We start from the raw sequence: 16,091 nt of genomic DNA on the forward strand, positions 1-16,091 counted from the left end.
GAAATACACATTCTTTCATTTCTTCCATTTCTCAACAAACTATATAATAGCTACAGATGGTTTTATTCTCTGTTTAGGTTAACCTAGAGGTCAGTGATTCTACCTTTCCTGTTTAGAAATGGAAACTGAGGGAATGGCCCAGAGGTTGTCTTTGACCTTGTAGTTTTAGCTGGAGCCACTGGGTGCCACTCTTGTGCCACTAACAAATTATTTATAACTACATGGCCATTACCAGAGGGAAACATGATCTCGAGTAGAAGCAGCAGTTTCTACTCAAGGCCCTGGATCACTTATCTTCCCTGGGCTTAGGCCCCTATAGTGTATAGCAGCAAAATCCTATATGGTAACAATGTTAGTAAGCTTCAGAACGAGGAAATCTCAGTACAAATCCTAGCCTTAAACTTACTGGCTATGTGACTCTGGGCAAATGATGAAAGTTCTGTAACCAGTTTCCTCATCTATATATAAAATGAGAAAACTAATACCTAACACATAACATCTTTGTGGAGGTTAAAGTTGAAATCTTGGCACTGATTAGTAATGCTACTTCCTTCAAAGACCTATGACTGCTGGTAACACCTTGAGTTCAGTAGCCATCTGCCAAGTTAACTGGGCTATGAATGGCCCTAAGGCTATGAGCTGTTGTTATAGCAAAAGAGTAGGGTAAAAGAGGTCAGATCATTTCTTTGTGATAAATGATTGGATATCAGAGAGGCCCAAGCAAAAGGACTTCATAGGCTGAAACACTCCTAGATCCCAAGGAGTCTTTTTCTGTCCATATATCCCAGGTCCTATGATAATGGCACATGCCTTACCCTGAACCTATCCGTAGAAAGCTGAAGATGTGGATGGCTGTAGTGAATTGATCTGTAGCCCCCCCCCACCCGCCCCCGCGTATGTCCTAGTCCTAATCCCCAGAACCTGTGAATATGAGCTTATTTGGGAAAAGTATCACATTTGCAGATGTAATTAGGGATCTCAAGATGGGATCATCCTGGAATTACAGTGGGCCCTGAATCCATTGACAACTGTACTTACAAGAGAAAGGCAGAGGGAGATTGGACAGAGGAGAAAAGTTATGTGAAGATGGAGATAGAGATTAGAGGTATGCAAGCCACGAGCCAAGGAACATCTTCCACAAGACGCTAGAATAGACAAGGATGGATTCTCCCCCAGAGCCTCCAGAGGGAGTCTGGCCTCCAGAACTGTGAAAGAATAAATTTTGGTTGTTTTTAAGCCATCAAGTTTATGGTAATTTCTTACAGCATTCCTAGGGAACCGATACCATGGGTTTTAGTTCTATTTGCTCAAGGTATGGGCAGCAGCTTTCCAAGTTGGAGGAAAACTGGTGAGAGTACTTGTGGTGAACCAGCTGAAAGGAAAAGCAAACACATTCCTAGGAAGGTGTATCCTAGAAGGTACTCTATAGCCATGAAAAAGGGTGTGGCGAAGGGGGCATTTATAGGGGTTTACTGCTGCTCTATGCCTTTCTAGCTACACTGAAGAGGAGGATGGGCGACTCCATGAGATGCCATGATTCCTGGGTGCCTAAACTTCCCCGTCCAATCAGGCAAGCAGCAGTAGGAGGGGGAGAGACGATGTAGAGGAAGTGCTAAAGGCCTTGTTACTCATTCTCTCAGAAACAGTGTCCATAATTTTTTATAAAAACTACTGAGATACAACTGACATACGGTAAACTACATATATAATGAATATATATAATACAATTTTATAAGTTCTGACACACAGCATCGCCACAGTCAAGTTAATGAACACATCCAACACCCTCAAAAGCTTCCTGCTGCCCTTTATAATCATTCCCTTCAACTCTCTCACCTCTCATCCTCAAGCAGCCACTAACCTGTAACTATAGTTAGCATTTTATAGAATTTTATATAAATGCAATCAAATAGAATGTACTCTTTTATTTATTTCTGGATTTCTTCATTGAGGTCAGCTATTCAGAGATTCATCCATGTCACTGTGTGAATCAGCAGTTCATTCCTTTTATTGCTGAGTAGTGTTGCAATATATGGATATACTACAATTTGTTGTGGTTTACCTGTTGACTAACATTGGGCTGTTTCCAGTTTTTGGCTACAACAAATAAAGGTGCCAGGAACATTAGTGTACAAGTCTTTGTGTGGATATACGCTTTCATTTCTCTTGGGTAAATACCTAGGAGTGTAAAAGCTAGGTCATATGATAGGTGTATATTTACCATTTTAAGGAAGGCCACATTGTTTTCCAAAGTGGTTGTACCATTTTCATTCCCACAAGCTGGGTATGTGAATTTCAGTTCCTCCACATCCTTGTCAACACTTGCTATGGTCAGTCTTTTTATTCCAACTGGATGTGAAATGGTATCTCATTGTAGTTTTTATTCTCATTTTCATAATGACTAATGATGTTGAACACCTTTCCTGTATGTTTGTCATTTTTGTATCTGTATTTTCTTTTCTGAAGTGTGTGTTCAAATCTTTGCCCATTTAAAAAATTGGGTTGTTTTCTTATTAATGAGTTTTGAGAGTTCTTTATACATTCTGGATACTGTGGTAAGAATTTAACTAAAAATTCAATTTCTTTAACAGATACAGAGCTATCAGGCATATTATAGAAGTATTTCTTCTTCTTGAGTGAACCTTTTAAATTCATAGCTCTTAAGGAATTTATCATCTAAGTTGTCAAATTTACTGCAATAAAGTTGTACATAATATCCCTGATAATCTTTTTAATATCTGATGCCACGTCTCTAATTTCTGACAGTGGCAATTTGTACCCTCTCTTTTTTATTCTGATTAGTCTGGCTAAATGTTTATCAACGTTTTTAGTCTTCTCAGTGAACCACCTTTTAGTTTCTTTTATTCTTTTTATTTTTTGTCTATTTTTTTTTTGTTTATTTTTCACTAGATTTTATTTTCATTGCCACTCTGATCCAAGTCCCAGGTTTCATTGATTTTTCTCCATTGTTTTTTCCATTTTGTATTTTACTGACTTCCACTCTGATTTTTATTTTTTCATTTCTTCTGTTTAATTTGCTCTTATTCCTGTTTAAGTTTGAAGGTGATGTCACTGATTTGAGACTTTTTCTAACACAGGCATTTTCCCCTCTCATTGCAGCATTAGCTACATCCCACAAATTTTGATAATTTGCATTTCCATTTAATTAAATTATTTCTAATTTCCCTTTTAATTTTGTGTTTAATCCATGGGTTATTTGTAAGTGTGTCATTTAGTTTCCAAATATTTTGGAATTTTCTAGATATCTGTTATAGATTTTACTTTAATGATTCTACTATGTTTAAAAACATACTTTGTATGACTTGGAACCTTTTAAATATACTGAGACATCTAATGGCTTAGAATATGGTCTATCTTGTTAAAAGTTCCTTGTGCACTTGAAAAGAATGTATATTCTTCTGTGGTTGAACAGGCTGTTTTTATAAATGTCAGTTAGGTCAAATCGATTGATAGCATTGTTCAAGACTTCTACAAACTTACTGATTTTCTGTCTACTTGTCCTATCAATTATTAGGAAAAGAATGTTGAAATCTCCAGATACAATTGTGGATTTGTCTATTTCTCCTTACAGTTCTATTATTTTTGTGTCATGTATTTTAAAGCTCTCTTAAAAGGTGCATGAATGTTTAAGACTATTGTCTTCATGATGAATTCATCATTATTATGAAATAACCCTCTTTATCCCTGGTAATATTCTTTGCTCTAAAATCTACTTTGTCTGATATTAATATAGCTTTTCCAGCTCTATTAGTATAAACATGGCATATCTTTTCCCATTTTTTTACTTTTTATTTTTTCTTTTTATTTAAAGTGGGATTCTTGTAGACTGCATAGTTGGTTCTTGCTTCTTTATCCACTCTAACAATCTCTGCCTTTTAATTGAGTTGTTTAGACCATTTACATTTTCTTTTTTTGAGACAAGAGTCTTACTCTGTCACCGAGGCTAGAGTGCAGTGGCGTCATCATAGCTCACTGCAACCTCAAACCCCTGGGCTCAAGCAATCCTCCTGCTTCAGCTTCCCAAGTAGCTGGGACTATAGGCATGCACTACCACACCTGGCTAATTATTTTATTTTTTTGTAGAGATGGGGTCTCGCTCTTGCTAGGGCTGATCTAGAACTCCTGGACTCAAGCAGTCCTCCTGCCTCGGCCCCCCAAAGTGCTAGGATTACAGGTATGAGTGGCCTCATCCAGCTGGACCATTTACATTTAATGCATAATTGATATGATGAGGTTTAAATATATCATCTTTTTTGTTTGTTTTTATAGAGATGGGGTTGCACTATGTTGTCCAGGCTGGTCTCAAACTCCTGGCCTCAAGCAAATATATCACCTTGATACTTGTTTTCTTTTTGTCTCATCTGTTCTTTGTTCCCTTTTTTTCATTTTCTGCCTTCTTTTGGGTTGAGTATTTTTTATGGTTCTATTTTATCTCCTTTCTTGGCTTTTTAGTTATAACTCTTTCTTTTGTTATTTTAATGGTTCTTTTTATCTTCAACTTATCAGTCTATCTTCAAGTAATAGCATATCACTCCACATATAGTGTAAGACCTTACAATAGCACATTTCCAGTTCTCTCCTCCTGGTCTTTTTGTTGTTATTGTCATATATTTTACTTCTACACAGGTCATAAACCTTACAATACATTGTCACTATTTTGCTTTAAAAAGTCAATTATGTTTTAAAGGGATTTAAATAACAAAAAAAATCTTTCTATTTATCTATGTAGTTACCATTTCCAGTGTTCTTCATTCCTTTGTGTAGATCCAAGTTTCTATCTGGTATCACTTTTCTTTCTGCTTTAAGAATTTCCTTTACATTTCTTATCTGCTGATAATTAATTCTTTCATATTTTATATGTTAGAAAAATATCTTTATTTCATCTTTTTTTTTTTTTTGAGACAGGGTCTTTGTGTATCACCCCAGGTAGAGTGCAATGGCACAATCATAGCTCTCTGCAGTCTCAAACTCCTGAGCTCAAGTGATCCTCCTGCCTTAGCCTCCCGAGTAGCTGGGACTACAGGTGTGCATTACCACAACCAGCTAATTTTTCTTTTTCTTTTTTTTTTTGTTGAGATGGGGTCACACTGTGTTGCTTAGGCTGGTCTCAAACTCCTGGCCTCCAGCAATCCTCCTGTCTCAGCCTCCTAAAGTGTTGGGATTATAAGCGTGAGCCACCGCACCTGGCCTCATCTTTGTTTTTACAGATATTTTTGCTGGGTAAAAAATTCTAGGCTAAGAGTTGTTTTTTTCTCTCTAATACTGTAAAGATTGTGCTCCATTTTCTTCTAGCTTACAGTTTCCAACAAGAAATGTGCTCTACTTCTTATCTTTGTTTCCTTGTACATAACATGGGTTTTTCCCCCTCTGTCTATGTTTAAGATTTCCTCTTTACCACTGGTTTTAACCAACTTAATTATTATGTGCCTTGGTGTAGCTTTCTTTATGTTTCTTGGGCTTGGAGCTCATTGAGGTTATTAGATCTGTGGGTTTACAGATTTCATAAAATCTGGAAAAACTTCGGTCATCATTTCTTCAAACATACTTTCTGTTCCCCATGCCTCCTTTTTCATTTAGATTGTCCAATTACATACATATCAGGCTACTTGAAATTTCCCCATAGCTCACTGATATTTTATTACGTATTTACTTATTTTTAGTTGTTTTTTAATCTCTGTGTTTCATTTAGGACAGTTTCTATTGCTATGTATTTTTCCTTAAGTGTCTAATATGCCATTATTACTATTCAGTATAAGTTTCATCTTAGACATTGTAGTTTTCATCTCTAAAAGTTTATTTGGTGGGGCTTTTTTATTTTTAAGAGATCGAGTCTATGTTGCCCATACTGGCTTTGAACTCCTGGGTTCAAATGATTCTCCCACCTCAGCATCCTAAGTAGCTGGGACTACAGGCATGTACCACTGCACCTAGCTATTTTGGGTCTTTTTTTTATACTTTCCACATCTCTATACAATCTTTCCTCTTGCTTCCTGAATACATGGAATACAGTTATAATAATAACTGTTTTTATGGGGGCAATGTATTAGCTTCACTTAAAAGAAAACTCTTATAAATGATAGTCAAGTGCCATCTAGATCTTAAGGAGCTTCCATTTTTCTAGCTCAGTCAATTGGAATAGTATTAGGTTTTGGTTTTTTTCTTTCTCCCCTTTTCACTGGGCCCTTCCAACACAATGAATGAAGGAGATATATCATTAATTTAAGCAGGCCATCAGTGACTGCTGCTAGACTGTTTAGTACGGAATGCCTTCCCGTCATATTTTAGCCAGAACAACTGGCTATATCCCTTGCAGCAAGCACTGCAATTAATGTGACTGTCAACGTCAAAATCTTAGAATATTGCAAAAGATAAGCTAATTGAATGCCTTGAAAGTATCATCCACTGGTCAGATGGTAAGCTTTATTAAGTATTATTTACATTAATAGTTGCACTTGATTGCAGTCTGTGAGGCTGTAGCATTCATGTATAGGCCCTGGCAAGCCTATTTCTGTGATGTGGCAGCAGAGATAGAACACTATGCATTAAAAGCACTGTTTTTGGTAATAAGTTTAATCCCCCACCCCAAGAGGAAAGCCGATTAAGTTGTGTTATCTGTGTCATCAACTTATTCTAGTACCTCAGTGTTCACTCCTGTTACCTGTATATCTTCTGAAAAGAAATAGCTCTCATTAATGCTTTTTTGTTTTCCACTGAGTATACATACACTACTGAATAAGTGGAGTTTTATGTTTACCATTTGAGTCTTGCAACAATAAAGATATTTTGAATATCAGTCGTGATGGTAATTTCTCTATAAAAGATCCTTAAATGGAACATTGTTTTTGAGATCTAACTCCCCACCTTCACAAAAATGGCCAAACTGGCCGGGCGTGGTGGCTCACGCCTGTAATCCTAGCACTCTGGGAGGCAGAGGCGGGCGGATTGTTTGAGCTCAGGAGTTCGAGACCAGCCTGAGCAAGAGCGAGACCCCGTCTCTACTAAAAATAGAAAAGAAATTATACGGACAGCTAAAAACATATATATATATATATATATATGTTTGTATATACATATATATAAACTTAGCCGGGCATGGTGGTACATGCCTGTAGTCCCAGCTACTTGGGAGGCTGAGGCAGGAGGATTACTTGAGCCCTGGAGTTTGAGGTTGCTGTGAGCTAGGCTGACGCCATGGCACTACAGCCCAGGCAACAGAGTGAGACTCTGTCTCAAAATAAATAAATAAATAAATAAATAAATAAATAAAAATGGCCAAACTGCAATAAAAATTATGGCATATCGAAAATAATAACAATGTTCGAGGCCATGAGTTTGAGACCAGCCTGAGACCCTATCTCTACAAAAAACAGAAAAATTAGCCAGGTGTAGTCCCAGCTACTGAGCTAAGAGGCTGAGGCAGGAGGATTGCTTGAGTCTGGGAGTCTGAGGTTGCAGTGAGCTATGATGCCGCTGCTGCATTTTAGCCCCGGGGAACAGAGCAAGATCCTGTCTCCATAAAAAAAAAGAAAAGAAAAAAAGTAATAACAGTAAGTCTTTTAATGTCTTTGTCTACTATCTGTTGTGTCAGTTCTGGATTAGGTATGATTAAGTTTTTTCTTTATTTTCTCCTGCTGTTTAGCAAGCCTGTTAATGTTTGATTGGAAGAAAGGCACTGTGAATATTATCTTGGTGGGTGCTGGATATTTTTGTATTCCTATAAATAATTTTGAACTTTGTTCTGTCATGCTGTTGAATTACTTGGAAATACTTTGATCCTTTTGGATCTTGCTTCTGTTTTTAAGCTTTATTAGACAAAACCAGAGGAGTGTTTATTGTACATTAATCTTTTTCTCCATTCCCAAGGCAAGACTCTTCTTAGTTTTCTGCCTAATGCTCCATACATTATGAGGGTGTTTTTCCACTGATAGATAGGAACAGTCACTACTCCTGGACCTGTATAAGCTCCACATATTGTTCCCTCTAATCTGAATGGCTCTTTACCTGGATTATTCCTCCACATGAATGATCTGATCAGTACTCAACTGAACAGTAGAGGGGTCAGACCCTCTGCAGACATACAGAATTCTCAGTGCAGCTCTCTCCTCTTTGGTACTCTGCTCTGAAAACTTTAGCTGCCCTGGTATCCCTGGATTCCCCAGCTCCAACTATTCAACTTAGGGAGACCACCAAACTTTGCCTGGATTCCTTCTCCCTGTTCCATGGCCTCCGTACTTTGTCTAGACAGTGCGCTGGGGTAATCATCATTTTGTTCAATGAAACAAAAATAATTTGTTTTCCATCTCTCAGGAATGACTATCCCATTTGTTGCCTGATGTCCAATGTCTTAAGAGCCATCGTTTCATATGTCGTATCTGGATTTTCTTTTTTAATTTTGGGCAGGAGGGTATATCTGGTCCCTGTTACTCCATTGTGGCCAGCAGCCACTGTATGATTATTTCATCCTTAACTTCTCATTTATTCATCCTATACTTTAGTTCCAGATAAGTCAATCCTACAGACTGGAGCTAAGAGAGCTAGAAAAGTGGGGTTCAGTTAGAACACTACTACTAGCTACACCTAGAATCTGGAAATATCAGAATTTCCTAGCTATGATTTCCCTCTACTCATCAGAGGAGACTACCACAAAACCAGCCAAAGCTATTTGACATCCTTAAGAGTAGAGACCCCAGCTAATGAAAGTCTACTTGCCTTTGCTTTCTTGGTATAAAAAAAGAAAGGCTATTTTTTAAAAAAGAAACTCTAGATCTCCTACATCCAAAAAGGTAAACAGAAAAAATGTATTTTTCATTAGTCAAAACTAAACATAAGAATCCTACCACATCACCCCATTATAACAGTAGCTATGTGCTTAGCACTTTACATAATCTTATTCAAAATTCACAACAATTATTTTTATTTAAGAGACAAGATCTCACTCCGTTGCCCAGGCTGAAGTGCAGTGACCCAAACATAGCTCACTGCAACCTCAAATTTCTGAGCTCAAGTGATCCTTCTTTCTCAGCCTCCCAAGTAGATAGGACTACAGGTGTGTGCCACTACGCCCAGCTGATTTTTAGAAGAATGTTTTGTAGAGACAGGGTCTTGCTATGTTGCCCAGGCTGGCCTCGAACTCTTGGCCTTAAGCGATCTTCCTGTGTCAGCTTCCCAAAGTGCTGGGATTATAGGTATGGGCCACCATGCCTGGCCTCACAACAATCATTTTAGATATGCCTCATTCCTATTTTACTGATAAAGAAACTGAGGCTTAGAAAGGTTAAATAACTGCCACAATAATGCCAACAACTAGTTAGTGACAAAATGGAATTCAGGCAATGTCTAACCATGCGCTTAACCTCTATGTAATACTATGTTCTATAAAGTTTTTCTGAACCACAGACTTCCTTGCTGAGAGGCTAACCTCAGATCGTGCAGTCTAAAACACTGGCACCTACCCACCCTGAATTCAGGATCCCCACATACCAAAATGGAAGGTTTCTACCAAATTACTAATTATTAGTTTACACTTACCTGCTTCACCTCACATGAACAGTGGTGAAGAAATCGGTGCTGGGTGACCTCATGAAATACTTTGTACAGTTTGGTCCCAAACTCCTGTGTGTCAGCTGCCTACAATGAACCAGAGATAGAACATGCTGAGTTCCAGTACTAGAAAGCAAGGGAGAAGTATTCATAGAAGTTTATGTAGGGAGAGGATGAGGCAGACAGGAAGGCAAACCACTGGTATTGCTCACATGGCGTCAGGGGTTTCTTTTGTTTCTATGAAGGCAGGAAAGGAAGAGAGAAGGCTTGGGATACTGGGCATGAGTTAGGTGGTTGAGGCTCCTGTATGTCTTCCCAATTCCGTCACCTAAGCAAGATCCTTCAAACAAGGTCTTTGTTCTCCTATCTCTGTAGGAGATAAATACCCCAGAGATCCATCTATTTATGAAGGCGTTATATAAACTACTCTTCTGTAAAACAAGTTTCCAAGAGAGCAGAGGTCCACTGAACAACAGAGGCTGATATGAGAACTTTTCCTCAGATAAGCCTTTTAGGGAGGAGAGGGACAAAAGAACATAGTTTGCACCCACAGGGAATGGGTCATAGCCTTCTACTTTTTAATACAGAATTGTAGGATATTAGAGTTAAAGGGGATGAGAATAATCACCTAATGCAACACACTAATTTTATAGATGAGAAAATTTAAATTCCAAAAGGAGAAGTGACTCTCCCAAGATCTCACAGCTATTTAGTACAAAAGTTAGGGCTTTAATGCATAATTCAAATTCCCAATACAGAGTTCTCTCTCTACCCTGTGCTAGCTACATGACCTGGAAAGCTGAAGCTATGACAAAATGCATTAGCTTATAAAGGTGTTAAACTCTTTTATCTGCAACTCCATCTACAGAAATTTATTCTAGGAAATAATTCAAAAGAAGGTATCATATAAAGGTATTGCTGAAGCACTATTTATATCAACAAACACACTGTAAACAATTTAAATGTCTAACAGAGGAATGGTTTATTAAATTAGATAAAAAATACTATAGTGGAATATTAGTTAACTGAAACAAAATTCTAAAACTGTTGAAACAGGGAAAAATATCAAATTATATAAGAAAATAGAATGCTTTGGTTATAATTATGTATGGGATAAGCAAAAATTTTAAATGGTGATAAAATTTATTGGCTGTTATTTCAAGTTGTGTGTATGTGTTATACTATCTTTCCAGAAAAAAAAAGGACAAAAAACTGAAGCAAGAGACATGGAACTAATGTGTTCCCCGTTGATAATATTAATACCAGTTGGTCAGCACACATTCCTAAAAGGCAGAAAAGAAGCTAACATTGAGAACCTATCATATGCCACACACTTTCCCACTGTCTTATTCCTTTTTGCTGCTACAACAAATTACCATAGGCTGGGTGGGTTATAAACAATGAAAATTTATTTCTCACAATCCTGGAGGCTGGAAGTCTGAGATCAAGGTGCCAGCATGGTCGGGTTCTGGTGAGGGCCCTCTTCTGTGTTGCAGACTGCCTACTTCTCCCTGTGTCCTCACGTAGCAGAGAGGCAAGGGTCTCTCTTGGGCCTCTTTTATAAGAGCACTAACCCCATTCATGAGGGTGGACCCTAATGACCTAATCATCTCCCAAAGGCCCCAAGCCTCCTAATACCATCACCTTGGGGCTGGGGTTAGGATTTCTTTCTTTCTTTTTTTTTTTTTTTTGAGACAGAGTGTCACTTTGTTGCCCTGGCTAGAGTGAGTGCCGTGGCATCAGCCTAGCTCACAGCAACCTCAAACTCCTGGGCTTAAGCGATCCTACTGCCTCAGCCTCCCGAGTAGCTGGGACTACAGGCATGCGCCACCATGCCCGGTTAATTTTTTCTATATATATTTTAGTTGGCCAGATAATTTCTATTTTTTTAGTAGAGACGGGGTCTCGCTCTTGCTCAGGCTGGTCTCGAACTCCTGACCTCGAGCGATCCACCCGCCTCGGCCTCCCAGAGTGTTAGGATCACAGGCGTGAGCCACCGCGCCCGGCCCTAGGATTTCAACATATGAATTTTGGGGAGATACAAACATTCAGACCATAGCACGCATGTAGTCCTCACACTCATAATAATGCTGTGAGGTACTATTAATATTTTTTCCAATTTGTAGGTGGGGCTTAGAGAAGTTAAATACAGGCATAAGTCCACATAGCTAGTAAGTAAATGGGTCAGGATGTGAACCTAAGCCTCTGATTCCAAGACTGTTTACACCATTCTATACCGTCACATACTTAAGGTTGATACTTAAGGTTGCTCAGTTATTTCCAATGTATTCTATCACGATGAGGTAGCAGAGCATTGTCCAACAAAGAACTGGAAATCACTGATGTAATCCTAGCTTTCCTCTTAACTAGCTATGTGACCTAAGGGAAGTAGAAATCTTCAATAACTTGTTTTCTCATTTATAAAAGAGTATACACACTACTATACTATTCATTCAACACATTATTTCTTAAAACATTTAGGCCTGGTACTATGTAGGATCACAGTAAGAGCAAATAAAATAATGTTTCTAAAAGCACAGTGCATGTTACAAAATAGGCCTGGTACTATGTAGGATCACAGTAAGAGCAAATAAAATAATGTTTCTAAAAGCACAGTGCATGTTACAAAGGCAGTGGGCACTTCAGCATCCCCAATCCCCTGCTAACCTGAAGGGCCTGGAGACACATCGTTCGGAAACTGCCGCAGGTGCTTCCAGTCACAACACTCATGATGGAATTCACAGCCACCGCGAGTGAGGCCTGCAGTTTCTGATGAGCCTGGACACATAACACATGAGAGGAGACTGCACTAATGCCAAGCTGCCGGCTCAGAGAATCCCAGAGGGCCCAAAGATTTCAGGCAGGGTAGGATTTCAACAATTCTTCCCTTCTATCAACAATACATACTGAGATCATGACACATCTTTACATCATGACACTTAGGGATTAAAACAAATTTTTAAAATGTTCTCTCCTTTCATAGAGATGACTTATTGACACAGACACATTCAGAAACGACAAGCAAGGAGACATCAATCAATAAAACAGATACATTATTTTTTTAAAAAAGCTTTAAGTTTTGCTTTCTTAGTGTGGTTGTTTTTTCCCTGAATAGGGGGCCATATGAAGGGAGAAATGTGTTACCAAAAGTACACAGGATGGATGAATTCAGAAATTCAAGTAAAAAGAGAAAGTGGTGCTATAAAGAATTAGGAAAATAAGGGAAGAATGTAAGATTTAGTGACACAGCAGCTCCAGAAGTATGTGTGGGAAGAGGAGATATACAGATGAGGGAGAAGTGCTTTATCAGTCATGTTTCTCTATTAGTTATTTTCCTATTTACTCAAACCCACCTACTAGGAGGTAAGACTAAGCAAGCTGGTTACAGTGGCCCACCTCACTGAAAGCTTGAGTTCCTAGGCTAGATGCAGTGTTACAAGATCACCCCAGGCGACAGAAGAGGAAAGGAAGGGGCATTAAGGGAGGAAGCGCTCTTAGGCCCTGCCTGCTATATACTATCTTTTTCTTAGAGAGTAGGAGAAAGGAGGCTGTGAATTTCTTATTACCTTGGCAGCCTGGTGATGCTGCTCCAAGACCTGGTCCACAGTGAGCTGGATGGAATCTTGTACTACACTGTGGCTCTCCATGAGGATGGCAGTGAGATGAGCAGTGAGCAAAGTCTGGACTCCTATAGGGAGGAAGAATGTCAGTAAACCATGAGCGAGGGCGGCTCCTTCAAGACTGCATGTGCTCTGAGTCAGAGCTGGGAGTGGGAAAGACACTTCTTGGAAGAAAAGGCCATTACCTGTCCACAAATAATTACTTTTTAAAGACAAAACCTCCCAGCAACTTACAAACCCACCCAATTCTCACTTATAAATGAAAGAAAGCTCAGGAAAATTAAAGGGAGGAATGACATTATTTTTGAAGAAACAAATGAGGGATCCCATCGGAAATATCTATTAACACCACATACTAGAAACAACGATACTGGTGACTGCCAGAGGAGAGGAGAAAGAGGGGGAGGAGAAGCCCTGGAGAGTATTTCTAACCCTACTCCATTCCTACTGAGCATCACTGTTGTGGGGATTCTTCCAGATGTGCTGTGGTAAAGAAAAGGTTAAAACTCACAAAGATGACTCTGAGAACCCCTCGCTTGCATAAGGTCCTTTTGAATGGAAGATTATCTCTCTTTCAGAAAACCTAACATGTGAGAGCAACGGGCAAAAATATGTCTTCAAACAATAGGGTACCATTTAATGATCCTGCTGCAGCAGACACAGGAAGCCAAGTTCACTTGACAGGCCACCTGGAGAAAATGCTTCTTCATCATGCTTTGTGTTTTCAGTGTTGTTCTACTCTCTCCTGGATAGTCTGTTCAGATACTATGGTGAAGGAGCCTAAGGCTGCCTGGCTTTTCTCAGGACTGCATTAAAAATTCAAGCCAGAAGGAACACTCTCTACCACAAGGCACCAGGATGCTTTTCTGCTAAGGAAGGTCATACGGGATAACCTCAAAAGGAGGCTAGAGCTAGAATAAGGAGAACATAGCTTCTAGGGTCAATTTTACCACCAACTAGTGATCGCTAAGTCACTTCACTTTTCTTACTTCAGTACAGAAAATGGCTTTATATCACCTGCTTCATAGGTATGTTGTGCAGATAAACTGGGATGATTTACATGAAGTGTTTTGAAATGTACACTGCAATATTCAATGGAAAAATATTGCTATTGCTGTGATGCTTGATATCTGGATTACTATTTTCCATAGTTTGATCCTAAAAATAGCTTCAAGAAATCAACCCCCCCCCCTTTTTTTTTTTGAGACAGTCTCATTCTGTTGCCCAGGCTAGAGTGCTGTGGCATCAGTCTAGCTCACAGCAACCTCAAACTCCTGGGCTTAAGTGATCCTCCTGCCTCAGCCTCCCAAGTAGCTAGGACTATTGGCATGTGCCACCATGCCTGGCTAATTTTTTCTATATATTTTTAGTTGTCCAGCTAATTTTCTTTCTATTGTTAGCAGAGATCGGGTCTCACTCTTGCTCAGGCTGGTCTTGAACTCCTGACCTCGAGCAATCCACTCGCCTCGGCCTCCCAGAGTGCTAGGATTACAGGTGTGAGCCACCACGCCTGGCCCAGACCCTTTTTGATAGCAGACATTAAATTAAAAAACCAAAGTTCACTCCTAAAACTGCTGATACCACCAGATGCTTTTGACATTAAATAATGAGTTAATCATAGAAAAGTTACCATGACAAGGTAGGCAGAAGGCCAATTATATAATTTTTTTTAAAGATACATGGAAACAGATTGTAATTTTTCACAATCTGTTTCCTAAAAGAAGGAGCCTGGAAAAAGCTTTCAAGAATATGAGAAGGAAGAGGGGGAAGGAGAAGATAAAATCACCACTCTGTCCATATCTACCTCCCTCACTGTGCATCCTCTTCAGAGGCTAGTCCTAAACTACCAGATGTGTGAGATTTGAAAAGATACTCTGTTTACTAATTCAGTGATGAATTTCTTTTTATTCCAACACTGAGTACAAGTACTGAGATACTGCAGGCCTTCAGAGTCAAGCTAAACAGAAGTGTATAAATTATCATGGTACTATAAGAATGATAAGTAACAGTAGTTTCTGAGGAATTTGAGTTCTTAAGGTACGTTCAGTAGCACCCAGAACATGGTACCGGGTTTGTGTTATCCTAGGATTATCCTCTGGCAAACCTTTAAAAAAAACCTGCTTGAAGGTAGCAATCTTAAGTCTTAAGAGACTTTTAGTCTTGGAACGGCTTTTGACATTATCTAGTCTAACAATCTCATGTTAAAGATATGAAAAGGGAGGCTCAGATGATTTATTTGACTTGTTTCCCCAAAATCACTGAGGAAGCTGGTATTAGAGCTAAAATTAAACCCAGGTTTCTTGATTCTACCTTGATGTTCTCTCCACAGTAGCAAGCTGTTTCTCTTATCAGCCTCTGTCTATATGAGCCCAGGCCAGGTAGCAGCCCTAGGAATCCTCACCTTAGACCTCTTTGCTAGCCTCATTAGTTTGGGTCTCATCTATTTCTCATTCCTCTGGGCTTAATCTATGGAACAGTGAGGCATCAAAGAACACCAGCTCCTCAAATAAAGGGCTGGCCAGAGCCCAGCAAACAGTGCTTCTCTCCTAGAGTATTCACAATATGTGTTGGGAAAAGGTAGGAGAGGCTTGGGAGGAAAGCAGCGGAAGGAATCCCACAGGTGGCAGTGGTTTGTTCAACAAATAGTTGGCACCAGTCAATGTGCGCTCTTCTGGTCTGGAGTTGTAAGAGGTCTCATTTTTCTTATGATTCAAGGGGAGGGCCGCACCAAACAGCACTGGAATGCCTGCATAGCAGAATCCCATGAAAACATACATACCAGCCCACAGAGAAAGAACACAAAAACATATCAGAAGCACCAAAAGGGAAGCTTATGAACTTTTCCCCAAATTTGTATAAGCTCCACTTTTCCTTTTAACTTCCCTCAAAGTTTAGGAAGACATTTAGACA

General features: G+C 39.2%; 1 protein-coding gene across 1 annotated transcript in view; it reads right to left on the reverse strand.

Moving 5' to 3' along the window:
* C7H11orf80 (chromosome 7 C11orf80 homolog) overlaps positions 1-16,091 on the reverse strand; it is a 76,260-nt gene that overhangs the window by 7,019 nt on the left and 53,150 nt on the right. The window contains exons 11-13 of the mRNA XM_045558381.1: positions 13,128-13,249; positions 12,229-12,339; positions 9,550-9,648 (exon numbers count right to left, since the gene is read on the reverse strand). Coding sequence (XP_045414337.1) covers positions 9,550-9,648; positions 12,229-12,339; positions 13,128-13,249 — 332 coding nt within the window. The remainder of the gene's footprint in view (positions 1-9,549; positions 9,649-12,228; positions 12,340-13,127; positions 13,250-16,091) is intronic.

This window comes from Lemur catta, chromosome 7, assembly GCF_020740605.2.
Source record: "Lemur catta isolate mLemCat1 chromosome 7, mLemCat1.pri, whole genome shotgun sequence".
Lineage (NCBI taxonomy): Eukaryota > Metazoa > Chordata > Mammalia > Primates > Lemuridae > Lemur > Lemur catta.